The sequence below is a fragment of the Akebia trifoliata genome, chromosome 16 (genome assembly GCF_017979445.1).
Source record: "Akebia trifoliata isolate Shusen 1 chromosome 16, ASM1797944v1, whole genome shotgun sequence".
Lineage (NCBI taxonomy): Eukaryota > Viridiplantae > Streptophyta > Magnoliopsida > Ranunculales > Lardizabalaceae > Akebia > Akebia trifoliata.
This window is the reverse complement of record NC_141390.1, coordinates 24068979-24083114: the sequence shown is the minus strand read 5'-3', so window position 1 is coordinate 24083114 and position 14136 is coordinate 24068979. Positions and strand designations below refer to the sequence as shown.

The 14136-nt window shown below is 31.4% G+C and overlaps 1 protein-coding gene across 2 annotated transcripts; it reads left to right on the top strand.

The window, feature by feature from the left end:
- Positions 1 to 5926: 5926 nt before the first annotated feature.
- On the top strand, positions 5927 to 9599 carry LOC147382987 (glutathione transferase GST 23-like). 2 transcript variants are annotated; one of them, XM_086429006.1, is made up of 2 exons: positions 5927 to 6315; positions 9135 to 9599. In XM_086429006.1, the coding sequence occupies exons 1-2, from the start codon at positions 5998 to 6000 to the stop codon at positions 9489 to 9491; spliced, it is 675 nt and encodes a 224-aa protein (XP_086285132.1). In that variant the 5' UTR covers positions 5927 to 5997; the 3' UTR covers positions 9492 to 9599. The 2 variants fall into 2 exon arrangements, with proteins under 2 accessions (XP_086285132.1, XP_086285131.1); XM_086429005.1 differs by lacking the exon at positions 5927 to 6315 and adding an exon at positions 6332 to 7182.
- The last annotated feature ends 4537 nt before the right edge of the window (positions 9600 to 14136 follow it).

Here is a 14136-nt window from a genome sequence, read left to right as displayed (position 1 = left end):
AAATAAGATAATTGGTTATAATTTTCTTGGTTTTTGATTAAAATAACCCTCATTATATTAAGTTTAAATGTAAAGTTGGGATTAGAACCATTTCTACACCACTTTGTCTCATCATAAAGAAAAAATCTCCTACATTTTGCACATACCTCATTGAACTCAATCTTTTGAATAGACTAATAGAAAAATACCTAAATACTCTTATCTTCTACTTCGAGTTAAGGGCCATGATTTTTCTTCCCAAAGTCAATCATCTTTAAGTTTTTCAATCTCTATTGTATAATTTTTTAATCTTCACAATTTTATTTTCAATCTTGTTTTCAAGTTAACATTAACCCCTTTAAAGAAAACTCTAGATATTTCACATAAAACTAGATTATTTTACCTAAAATTTTACATGATTTTCCACCCCCAAATCATTCATTTTTATGCTCTTAAATTTTTATGGTAAATTAATTTCAATATGTCCAACCTTATTTTCAGTCCATCATTTTCTATAGTTTCTTAACAATTATGCAAAATCCTAGGCCCTGTGTGGATTAACTTTTTTAAGTGCTTTTGACTCTTGCGAGGAGTCAAAAACACTTTAAAGGTGTTTGGATAAATAGCTCCTAGAGAGAACTTCTTTACTTTGGTGTCATTTTGGTGCTTTTTCACATAGTACCAATGGTGCTACTTCTCTAAATTACTCTTGCGCGAAACCACAAAACACTGTATCCACACGGCCCCCTAGATTTTTTTACCAAAAATTTTATCATTTTATATTTCTTAAAAAATTTAATTAGACTTGAGGTTTGAATGTAGAAGTAGAGGATAGAATCTTGAGGTCTAAGATGAAGGTTAAAAAAATTATCGAAAGAAGTAGGAGATAACTAGTTCTGAGATGAAAAATCAAGTCGAAGAAGAGTACATTTGAGTCATATTTTTTATTAATCTATTAAGCAAGATACAGTAAGATATCTAATTCCTATAGAATAGCAGTAGTATCTAAATTCCATGTTTGGTTGGATTTTGAAATATGTTAAGCTCTCCTAACCAAGCCGTTTTCTATAAGGTATGTAATATAGTGTATTTAATCTCCAATAAAAATGTGCCATGTAGACACTATATATTGCTATAGAAACATGATACCATTCTGGATCGCGATTCTTAATATATTAAGAACTGTTTGAGGTTGCTTATTTCATGCCCAACACGAGCAAGCACAAAAAGTTGAGCTACAAAAAGATCAAACAAGCTGAGGAACAAGAAGAAAAAAAATAGTGAAACTCCTTGTTCAGTTAACGAAACAAATCTATACAAGTGTCGTTACACACCCGAAGCTCAAGGTCCTGGGTCCATAAGAAGAGTTCATAAAAAAAAAAAATGATACCAAAATTGAGTACTCTATTTGTGGCGCCCCTAAAAATACTAACACAAAATCCCATGTCAGATCTTGATGTACTAGATGGTGCCTCAAAATTTTAGCATTGTTTTCTTTGTTTATGTTAGCATTCTAAGGCAGTCAATCTATTTCACATGATAAACCATACATATAATATCATATATATATTTACAAAAATGAATAACAACGGAAGTCTATTACATCTACAATATAATATAAATTAGAGTGTGGAAGAAGTAATTAATATATCGGATTATACATAAACTCCTTTTTCCAACAAAATCATAACTCTCAACCAAAATCTATAATATAACCTGGACAAATTGATTTCGTTAATGGGTATAGTCTTAGTGCTCACCAGGAAAGGGACTTTGGTTGTCTAGCTGACCTACTAGATAATCCTCACTTGTGCTTTACATCTGTCTCACTAAGCGTCAAATCCGAAACTAAAAAAAATGGAGAATGAATATGTGAGTAACAATGGTTACCTAATAGGTAAATAAACAATTTCGACTAATAACATTTTCTAGCATGAACGAGTAAGCATTCTCAATCATTTTAATACATACATAATTTTACAAGATAAACTATGATTAACTGGTATATATAGTTATGGATGAGCATAGAAAAAATTAAAATTCATATTATATCCATCAGCAGTATTCATACTATAATAATTTCCTTTTATATAATTCTAATTAATAAAATTGAAATAATAAACATGCATTTCATTTTATAATTCAAAATAAAATAACTTATACATAATACACAATCGTAGAATAGTAGAATTAGAAAGTTGGGATTCTATGATTGGATCCCTTCCAGTCGAGACATAGTGTTCTAATAATGTATTGATGTAAGTTCTTGATTTTGTGATTGGTCGTTGCATTACCAGACTTGCGGGATCATTTATCCCACTCATGTTGGCCATTTGACGTGATCGTAAGTAATGAGTCTCTTTTTGACGTGTAAAGACGATTGACTACTATAGACTGTTAGTGATCATTGACTAACCATCTTCGTTTATATTTATCAGGCGTACATGTGATTATTATTATACATCTTTATTTGTATACCACCACCTTTACATTACAAGTTCATTGGTAAAAATAGAAAGAAAAAATCCGGATTTCAGTTTACGCATCATATACCACTATGAACTTAGATATCCATACCGTACATCCCAAGATAGTACATAACTCTGCATGATATGACGGACTATCCCTTCAGGCAATCACAAGCTCTTTAACATTTCACAAAATAGCTACATATACATATTACTATTTTCTTTGAATATAAATAAGAAATTAACATAATAGAGTTAAGAATGGATATCCAGTTTCCTACCATGCAATTGTAGCCACCGGACTTAAAATAAATAACATTGCGCTAACATAATTGTAAATAAACATGCAACAGAAAGTAAAGTACCCCTAGATATATGTTCATCAACCTACATATAGCACAATACTTTAAAATGCAGACATCACTCATTTAGTGTGATTCTGACATTTAACCGTTTCATCCTTTTTTTCCTTTTTTGATATTTGCCTTTTTCTATTTTTTGAACATAAAATTATTTTTTCGATAATTATCAACTCAATAAAAATTCTTTAATTATTAAATCCTTTTTCAAAATTTCAAAATTTTTTTTTTTATCATTTTAATTGAAAAATGACAAAAATTAGATCAAAATGGGGTCTGAACAGTGTAGAGGACCAAACTGACAGAAGTAATCCAGTGAAATATCCCGCTCATGTATAATTTGTTATAAAGCACAATTAAATACATCAAACACATATATTTAACATGAATTTGAAATGAACGACAAAAATTCTACATTTGAAAATGAAATCGAAAGATTTATAAAATCCTAAATGCATTTTTGAAATTTATGATTATCAATAAGAATTATAAGTCCCTACCACTCTTTGTACGATAAAATTAAAGAACATACATGGAAATCGAGGCAATTAATGCAAAAATTGAGATGGATTTGATGTGGAGACAATTGATTTTTGAAACAGATCTGGTGATTTTGAAGATCTTGATGACGGGGTACTTTTTCCCTTCTGTAGCAGATGACGATTTGAGCTCTAAATAGGTAAAATAGTAAGTTGAAATATCGAAATCCCCATATATTATATGATTGATTTTCGATGAAATATGAAGAAAGAGAAGAAAAAAGAAAAATAAAAAAGAAAAATGAAAAATGAAAAATAAATGAGCGAGATTTGTGGAGTTTGACATCACGAACATTTTTTTGCTCTTCGCCGAGTGTCGAGGGAATCCTGTTCGCGACATAGATCGAAATTAAAGTTGGTAGAAACCAATGTTTAAAAAATATGCAGTTATTGTTGGTTGACGGGTTCGAGAGATAAGGAATGGTAACAAAATTTAGAAATTCTTTTATAGATAAAAATATCGGGACACGTGCGGTATTTTAAAATTTGTTTCATTTTTTACGATAATTTGACTTTTCGAATTTTGAAATTGACGAGCGAATACTCCATTTTTTTTTATAATTTTTCATTGCAGATCTAATTGTGTGAGAGGATAATACAAATTCTAATTCTAATAAAAATTCATTTTTTTAGCTTGGTCCGATCTGAAAATTGAGGATTTTGTAAGTTTTTCGTTCAAACTCGAATTTGAGCATGCTTACAAACTAAAAGTATGTTTTTCAGCCATTTTGAATCCAATGGTGAAGTTAGATTTCATTAAAAAAGAATAGAAAAAATTTTAAAATTTTACCCTAAGTCTCACTTTCAGAATTTTTTCAAAATTTCACTATTTATTTTTCTTCGAGATACAGATAAAAATTTAGGGTATTATACTGTCTATTTTAAAAATGCAAAAGAACTTGGTATAAGAAGGTGGTTACTGACAATAACCAACAATTGGCTCGATTAAGACCTAATGTCGCCTCAATACCTATATGGGTCCCAAAACAGGGAGTCTTCTACCGAATAGATGTGGAATAATTCAAGCATGCCAATGTATACTGCAACAATGGCTCCAAATGGGGGTAAGAGTTTCTTAAGTATTCAGTTGATGCAGGTATTAAAAAACAGATAGAATCGATATTCAATCAACCCTCCTAACAACCCCCGGAGGTAAACTAGAACTAGAAGACGGCTTTCGTCCTGAAGATGGCTATATAGATACATTACATGTAAGATCTTTACTCTATTCCTATTCATGAATAGTCGGTCTGGTAAATAACTACACTTGATATAAAACAATGCACTTACTGAAGATAGAACACCATATGGAATACAGTCAACCTCATGTAATTATTTAAGAAAAAAAAAAAAAGAGAATCCATTTTTCTCGTCTTCTCTTTCGAGACTACACTATGAAACTAACTACACACATGTTCATGTTGAAAGTCCGCACCTTGGAAGTTAAAACAGAAAAACTTAAGATCCATATTTGCATCTCAAAAAGAGAGAAGAGTAGATTTTAAATTAATTTTTTCCTCCATTAAATGACCCTAAGGAGAATGGAACAAAGAAATATGATTCATTTAGCCACACCAAATCTTTTGAATAAGATTCAAATGATGATGATGATCCATGGTGCTAGAGATTTGTGTGGTGTATATTTCAAAAATCATTATCACCAAGCACGTAGTTAACGATGTTTAGGTATTTCACTAATTTATCTAGAACACAAAGATTATGAATCTAAGGACAATTTCTTTAAATTAAGGTCAGCCATTTTTTTTTTGAGATTCTTTTGCCACACCAACTTTTGCTAAGATCATCTCAATTAGTATGAAATTACCAAAGAATTAGCACATACCTTGGGGTTGGTGATCTTAGTAAAGTTGGTGTGGCAATAGAAGTTCTATTTATTTATTTAAGATGGCCGTTTGGCATGATATCATGCTTAGGTCTGTTCTCACGTTTGATAGGTCTGACAATGAAATTCAACATAAAAGAGTCTTAAACTCAAGTGTGCTTGGTCTCTTCCATGACATAACTACACACGTAAGTGTTACCACTACCATCATCAGCTACTTTGGCTTCGATCTGTGCAGTCATGCTCACCTCTTTGATGCTTGAATGATCCTCAAAATATCACAGTAAAGGACAATCCTACGCTTTGACTTTAGTCCTGGTCTAATGACTCGAAAAGATGAACCTTTTTCAAAGTAGGAATTTGTCAATAAACACCCCTACAAATTCATGTTGAGGACTGAATTATTGAGATTTTGAGTAAGGTTAAGGACTATCAAGTTTTTATCGTAGAAGATTTTGTCAAATAAATCTAGGATTGATTCAAAAATCAGAAAAAATGAAAATGAGGGTATTATAGTAATTTTATTAGGTTTTTTTATAAAAGACCATTATAAAAGGGATATGTCATCAGTTTGAAAAAATATATATATATCTCAAATATTTACAAAAATCCAAAGGATATCTCAAGTTATGAAAGTCAAGAAAAACGGCAAAACAACACATTGAGTCAAAAATATTGACCCATGTTGATGCTTTCCATAAGATTCAAAACAACTCTATATAATATACAATAGAAATAATCAAATTGAACTCTTCAAAGAAGATATATATAAGAAGAAGCAAACTAGGTTATCTAGCAAACAAGGTCAGATGGCAAATCAAGAGGTTAAGTTGTTGGGATTTTGGGTGAGTCCTTTTGTTTTCAGGGTTCAATGGGCTCTGAAACTGAAGGGAGTAGACTATGAATACATAGAAGAGGATATTTTTATTAAGAAGAGTGATTTGTTTCTCAAGTCCAATCCAGTCCATAAGAAGGTTCCAGTTCTTATTCACAATGGAAAACCCATCGCGGAATCCACCATTCTTCTTGAATACATCGATGAGATGTGGAAGCAAAATCCCATATTGCCCGAAGATCCTTACGAGCGAGCCATGGCACGCTTTTGGGCTAAATTTGCAGAAGAGAAGGTGAGTGAGTGTTGGTTACTCTTATTATTAATTTTTTGTCATTAGATTTTGTGCTTTTACGGCCAAGATTTATTGTTTCTTATGAGTTATTTTTAATGAGTCAAGTAGGGTTGTCAACGCATCGGATCAAGGTTGATTTGGTACCGATCCAATAAGTATCATATCGAACCCTTATCGGATCGGGTTAATTATAGGAACTCAATAATAAGATCCAGACTTGATCCATTAACAATTGGATCCGCCCAAACCTGATTTTATATACAAATCTTCTTATGGACTGGTAAGAGGGGTATGTCATCAGTTTGAAAAAAAAACAAGGGTATCTCAAATTAGCCAAAATAGTATTGAATATTCTGCACCACCCAAATTATAAAAGTCAAGAAAAAGGGCAAAACCACAAATTTAGTCAAAAATATTGACCCATGTTAGATTCTTTCCATAAGATTGAAAACAACTATATATAATATACAATAGAAATAATCAAATTGAACTCTCCAAAGAAGAGATATATATAAGAAGCAAACTAGGTGATTTAGCAAACAAGGTCTTATGGCAAATCAAGAGGTGAAGTTGTTGGGATTTTGGGTGAGTCCTTTTGTTTTCAGGGTCCACTGGGCTCTGAAACTGAAAGGAGTAGACTATGAATACATAGAAGAGGATATTTGGGTTAAGAAGAGTGATCTGTTTCTCAAGTCCAATCCAGTCCATAAGAAGGTTCCAGTTCTTATTCACAATGGGAAACCCATCGCGGAATCCACCATTGTTCTTGAATACATCGATGAGACGTGGAAGCAAAATCCCATATTGTCCAAAGATCCTTACGAACGAGCCATAGCACGCTTTTGGGCTAAATTTGCTGAAGAGAAGGTGAGTGAGTGTTGGTTCCTCTTATTATTAATTTTTTGACATTAGATATTTTGCTTTCACGACCAAGATTTATTGTTCCTTACGAGTCAAGTAGGGTTGTCAATGGATTGGATCAAGGTTGATTTGGTATCGATCGAATAAGTATCATATTGGACCCTTATCAGATCGGATTTCTTATCGGAACTCAATAATAAGATCTAGATCCGATCTATTAACAATCAGATCCCATCAAACCGGTTTTTTATACAAAATCTAAATAAACCTTGTACATCTTAATATAATTTATATACATTCTAAAATATTATAGAATCAGGTCCTTATTGGATTGGGGCATGGTTGATTCAGATCCAATCCAATAAGATATTGGATCGAAGTCCTATTAGAATCCAAAACATTAATCCAAACCCGAAGTTATCAGAACGGATTGGATTTCGGACTTATCCGATCCATTGATAACCCTAGAGTCAAGTGACCTAACCCTATTATAATAGGGTCTTGTTAATGTGTCTCTTGGAGCATATGTTAAAGTGCAATAAATACACCTAAGAAATTGAATTTTATACCGTAAAAGTCCCCCAAAACAAATATTTTTTTTACCAAAATACCCATAAGTGCTTATTCCCATGGTGTATTTATTACACTTTAGGCACATGTTAACAAGACCTTATTATTATTATTATGAGTGATTACAATACATTATTATAGCAGACAATTTTTTTTTCCATAACACAGAAACGATTATGAAATGAAAGGAAATAAAAATGAAGAGGAAGGGAACAATTGCAATGACATTTGACATAGCCAACCATCGATTTCTTTATCGATAACTCTTTCACTCTCATAGCCTATCCCTTTAGAGTTTAATAGTTTTTCTCGCTTTAATAAAAAAGTCCCAAATCAAAGAATTTCTCTAAGGAAATGGAATAAAGGTGTTAACATTAAAGAGTAGAATGGTTGTTGACAACCCTAGCACTAAACTTATTTAGACTTCTCTAATCTTCAATCACTTTAGACGATAGCGTCCAATTTGTACTTGAGATGAGAGTAAAAATACAAATTTTCTAGGGATTAGTAGAAGTTTCTTAGAGATCTATTTTAAATGTATATATAAATATTAATATAAACACTATTTACCATAATATAATCTTAATGCATATCTATTCATTTTTCCAAACTATTTTATCAGGTTTTCTCAGACCTTTCCTGTATCAAATCCATGGTATGTGGACTGGTGATTTGGGCAACTAAATGATTTCGACATTTTCTATTATAATCATGCAATTTCAACTCTTCTTTTTCTTTTTTCTTTTTTTCTTTTATTTATTATTATTATTATTTATAACTCTGTTTTGGCTCTCACTCCAAAATGAATGGTCTAGATTGAATCAATGAACCATTTATGTAGCAAAGACTAATTATTGAAACTCCGAGATGGTTGTATGTTCGATACCTAGTATGAGCAATATTTCCTCAGGGTCACCTGTTTCTCTCACTTACCTTGTGCGTGTGATGCGCGGGTATTGCACGTGCCCGAGGCAGGGACACATATGCCTTGGTTTTGACCAGGGGCGGAGCCAGGATTTAACTCGTGGGGGCAATGTAAGAGAGTGTAAGTTTTTTTGTGAGGGCAACGAAGATTGTAATTTTTTGTGTGGGAGCAACGTAACAATGGAAACTATTTTGTGGGGGCAACTAAGAGTGTAAAACAAATTGGGATGCAATAGTTCATTACTTTAAAGAAGGTTTGAAAATTCATATGGGGGCAAGTGCCCCCATTGCCCCCACTCTAAATCCACCCCTGGCTTCGACCCTAGCTCTTCCAGTCCCTCTAGTTGGACATAAGTCTGGACATCTCGTTATAAATAAATAAAAGATTAGTTATTGAAATTATATAAATATTTTGATTTTTTAGGTAAAAGTTATTGATATAATATTGGTTAATTTTGTGACAGTTATTGGATCCTGCATTCACTGCTATGTGCTCAAAAGGGGAAAAGCAAGACAAGGCTATAAATTTAACTATGGAATCTCTTGCAATTCTTGATGGAGAGATCAAAGGGAAGAAGTTCTTTGGAGGAGAAACAATTGGGTATTTGGACTTTGTGTTAGGTTGGGTTCCTCATTGGTTGGAAGTGTGGGAGGAAGTTGGTTTCTTCAAGGCTTTGGATCCAATCAAATTTCCCAACTTAAACTCTTGGATGAAGAATTTTCTCAACTGTCCCATAATCAAAGAGTGTCTACCATCGCGTGATAAGATGGTAATTTACTTTCACGGTCGTAAAGAAATTCTAGCTAGTCACTTTGAGTAGTGAATTAGAACATTTTTCTGGCATTAAGAGTATTATAATAATGTGCATGAGATGCACTATATCATCATATTTATACTTCAGCTTTAATAATATATAGTTTCCATGATCTCTCTCTTTTTCGGGTTGACTAGACAAATCATATATATGCCTTTATTCCTCTCTATCCAAGAATGAATAAACTCATATGTTCACAGTCAATCCCAGCTCACATAAGTTCATAATTTGTTTGTGGCATTTAAAAACATGATCTAATGCGAGAGGGATGCAAAGGACAAATTTTTATGTACTTTACAAAAAATTAAATTTGGGCGATTGGTTTGAGTTAAGTAGCCTTCCTTTTTCAAAACCTTAGATCAAGCCCAATTTTATTTATTTTTTGTATTGTTTTGGATGGGAGGAGTTTTTCCATGCAATCTAGAGGACTGTTAGCTTTTTTGCTTCAAAAGAAAGTGACAAAAGTAGAAGCAAACCTAACAAACATGGCTAAAAGTAGCTCACAACTCGAAAAGCAGGTAAAAAAAAAAGCCGTAACAAACAATCTCTAAGTTAGCATGGAAAGTGTTTCTCTTATAAAACTAGCCAAAATAAGATAATGGGTTATAATTTTCTTGGTTTTTGATTAAAATAACCCTCATTATATTAAGTTTAAATGTAAAGTTGGGATTAGAACTATTTCTACACCACTTTGTCTCGTCATAAAGAAAAAATCTTCTACATTTTGCACATGCCTCAATGAACTCAATCTTCTCAATAGACTAATAGAAAAATACCTAAATACTCTTATTCAACTTCGTGTTAAGGGCCTTGATTTTCCTTCCCAAAGTCAGTCATCTTTAAGTTTTTCAATCTCTATTGTATAATTTTTTAATATACACAATTTTATTTTCAGTCTCGTTTTCAAGTTAATACTAAACCTTTTAAAGAAAACTCTATATTTTTTCACATAAAACCCTAGATAATTTTACCTAAAATTTAACATTATTTTCTACCCCCAAATCATTCATCTTTATGTTCTTAAATTTTTAGGGTAAATTAGTTTCAATCTGGTAGAGTTTGATTAAAATAGAGTTTGAGCATTGTAGAGGACCAAACTGGTAGAACTAATCTGGTGAAATGTCTTGCTCATGTATAATTTGTTATAAAACACAATTAAATATTTATAAAATTTATCATGAATTTGAAATGAACGACGAAAATTCTACATTTGAAAATGAAATTGAAATATTTAGAAAATCCTAAATGCATTTTTGAAATCTATGATTATCAATAAGAATCATAAGCCCCTACCACTCTTTGTGCAATAGAATTGAAGAACATACACGGAAATTGAGGCAATTAGTGCAAAAATTGAGATGGACCTGATGTGGAGACAATTGATTTTTGAAATAGATTCGGTGGTTTCGAACATCTTGACGACGATGTTATTTTTTCCATCGACGGTAGAGGACGATTTGAGCTCTTAGTAGGTAAAATCGTAGGTTGAAAGGTCGAAATACCCTTATATTATACGATTGATTTTCGATGAAATATGAAGAAAGAGAAGAAAGAGAAAATGAAGTGAGCGGGATTTACAGAGTTTGACGTCACAGACATTTTTTTGTTCTTCGTCAAGTGTTGACGGAGTCCCGTTCGTGACGTAGATCGAAATTAAAGTTGATAGAAATCAATGTTTAAAAAAAATGCCGTTATTGTTGCTTGACGGGTTTGGGAGATAATGAATGATAACAAAATTCAAAATTTCTTTTATATATAAAATATCGGGACGCATAGTATTTTTAAATTTGTTTCATTTTTTACGATAATTCGACTTCCGGATTTCTAAACTGACAAGCGAATACTCCATTTTTTATAATTTTTCATTGCGGACTTAATCGTGTGAAAGGATAATACCAATTCTAATTCTAATAAAAATTCATTTTTTTAGTTTGGTCTGACCTGAAAATCGAGGATTTTGTAACTTTTTCGTTTAAACTCGAATTTGAGCGTGCTTACAAACTAAAAATATGTTTTTTTACCATTTTGAATGCAATTGTGAAGTTAGATTTCATTAAAAAAAGAATAAAAAAATCCTAAAATTTTACCCTAAGTCTAATTTTAAGAATTTTTTCAAAATTCCACTATTTATTTTTCTTCGAAATACAAATAAAAATTTAGGGCATTACACTATCTATTTTTAAAATGCAAAAGAACTTGGTATAAGAAGGTGATTACTGACAATAAGCAACAATTGGCTCGATTAAGGCATAATGTCACCTCAATACGTTTATGGATCCCAAAATAAGGAGTCTTCTACCGAATAGATATGAAATAATTCAGGCATGTCATGTTATACTACAACAATGGCTCCAAATGGGGGAAAGAGATGTTAGGTATTTAGTTGATGCATGTATTGAAAAGCATATAAAATCGATATTCAATCGACCCTCCTAACAACCCCTGGAGGTAAACTAGAGCTAGAAGACGATTTTCATCCCGAATATGGCTATATAGATATTTAACATTACACGTGAGACCTTTACTCTATTCCTTGTCATGAATAATTGGTCTGGTAAATAACTACACATGATGTAAAACAATACACTTATTGGAGATTTCAACACCATACAGAATACAGTCAACCTCATATAGCTACTTAAAGAAAAGAAAAGAGAATCGATTTTTCTCTTTTTCTTTTCGGACTACACTATGAAACTTACTACACACATGTCCATGTTGGAAGTCCGCACTGTGAAAGTTAAAACAAAAAAAACTTAAGATCCACATTTACATCTCAAAAAAGAGAATAGTAGATTTTAAGTTAATTTTTTATTGTTATATAAAAAGTCAATCAAATTTTTTTATATAATATATTAAAGATAAAAAGGCCCTTATTTCAAATTTTACCCTAAGACCTCAACTTATATTGTGCTGGTCGTCCCATGATCAACATCAATCAACGTATTTGTAACTCAAATATTAAAATTAACACTCCCGCTTAGCATTTCAAGCATTTAGTTGACTCTCTCGTCCCTTATTGGAGTTGGTAACATCGGAAGGCTTGTCCTCACTAATATGAGAAAACACACACACAAAAAAAGAATTGTTGATATTGTTGAAAGCGAGGAAATTCTATTATTTCTTTAGAGAGCAATAAAGAGGTTGGTCGATAATTAAACATCTACATCCTACGAAATGGATTCTAAAGTCATGTCCAATAATGAGGTGATTTTTTTTTTCTGGTGTGTTTCCTTTAATCAGTGATAGAAGATCTCTAATGTTACCAGCTCTCAAAATTGACAAGAAAATCCACCAAATGATCAAATGCTAAACAAAAGTGGTAATTTTAATATTTGGGTCACTGTGCTAATTGAAGCTAATCCAACCAATATCCCACCTAGTGGGACTCTTTTCATTCCAAATGACAATGGCCTTGTCAATTTTTAATGTCTATATTTATCTTTGATACATTAATGTCTTAGGAATTTATTAGCCAAATTACAAAAACTTCTATATTGGTTTTAGTTTGACACCATGTCATTGAAAAAAATCAATTGTGGTAATGAATAATTCTAAATATTGAACTATTATATGGATTCCAAGTAATAGAGTCCAATCTTTATGAAGATGGAAATCTCAACACGCATGTAATTGAAAGAATATAGAACACTTTTTTTATATGGTGATAATTGTATTCCCATCACCATGGGATTCACGTGTAATATACTCACCCAAGTCATTCTCTTAGTTTATTTCTAGGCAAATGACTTCATTCTTCAACAAAGTGATTTTTGAATAAAAAATTATACACTTATCCTATACTGGAGCAAATGTTTATAATGAACAATTTGTACTAGCATCTCAAGTCATGTTTGATGTTGTAGATGATGATAAAATAAAGTACAAAAGAAAACATTAACAAGCAAAGATCGAACCATAGAGACAATATTAATTCAAAGTATTTTTACTTTTAATCGAATTCAAGTTTATGTAACCAATTAAAATTAATTTTCGAGAGAAATTTATCTAAAATAAATTACTAAAATAAAGACTTAAAAATATGATAGAGAAGTGTAAATTAATTGGATCTACTTTCACAAGCTTTATCAGTGAATTCTGGTTCTTTATTTATATCAATCCACTAAACAAAGCTAATGTTTGTGGATCGAAAAAATTAAACAGTTATAATAGAAACGAGATCAAAAGTATGTAATAAATTAAATCAAGGTTATTAGATAAATATTAATTGTCCTCCGTAAAGCATGGTTCTTCTTGAACTAATCAAGGAACCATCAAAACTTTGAGAAACATTCAATGTTTAACATAATTATAAATACCTAATACTATCACAATAAAATCATAAAGCTATTACGAGAATAGTAAAAAACACTGGCAAATCTTGCTTCGACTTCCTCAATCGACCTAACGGAGATTTAGCCAACTGTCATTGCAAAAATAATAAAGTACAAATAAAATAAAATAAAACATGGAAAAAAAGAGTAGAGATGATAGAAAGGTATTATTTATTGCTTTTCGATTTTGAAACTGGGCGAGATTGATTTCAACTTTAGTAAAACTAAGAAACAAAAAATAAAACTATTAATAGGGTTTCTCTAAAATCTAGATTCTTTTAATTCATGGTTTAATAGCCTATTTATAGAGATATTAT

What these genes read in the sequence shown, in the direction of transcription:
- LOC147382987 (XM_086429006.1), top strand. Translation starts at nt 5,998, where the DNA reads ATGGCAAATCAAGAGGTTAAGTTGTTGGGATTTTGGGTGAGTCCTTTT. An exon ending in CTAAATTTGCAGAAGAGAAG is followed by an intron (nt 6,316 to 9,134) that starts GTGAGTGAGTGT and finishes ATTTTGTGACAG; the next exon opens with TTATTGGATCCTGCATTCAC.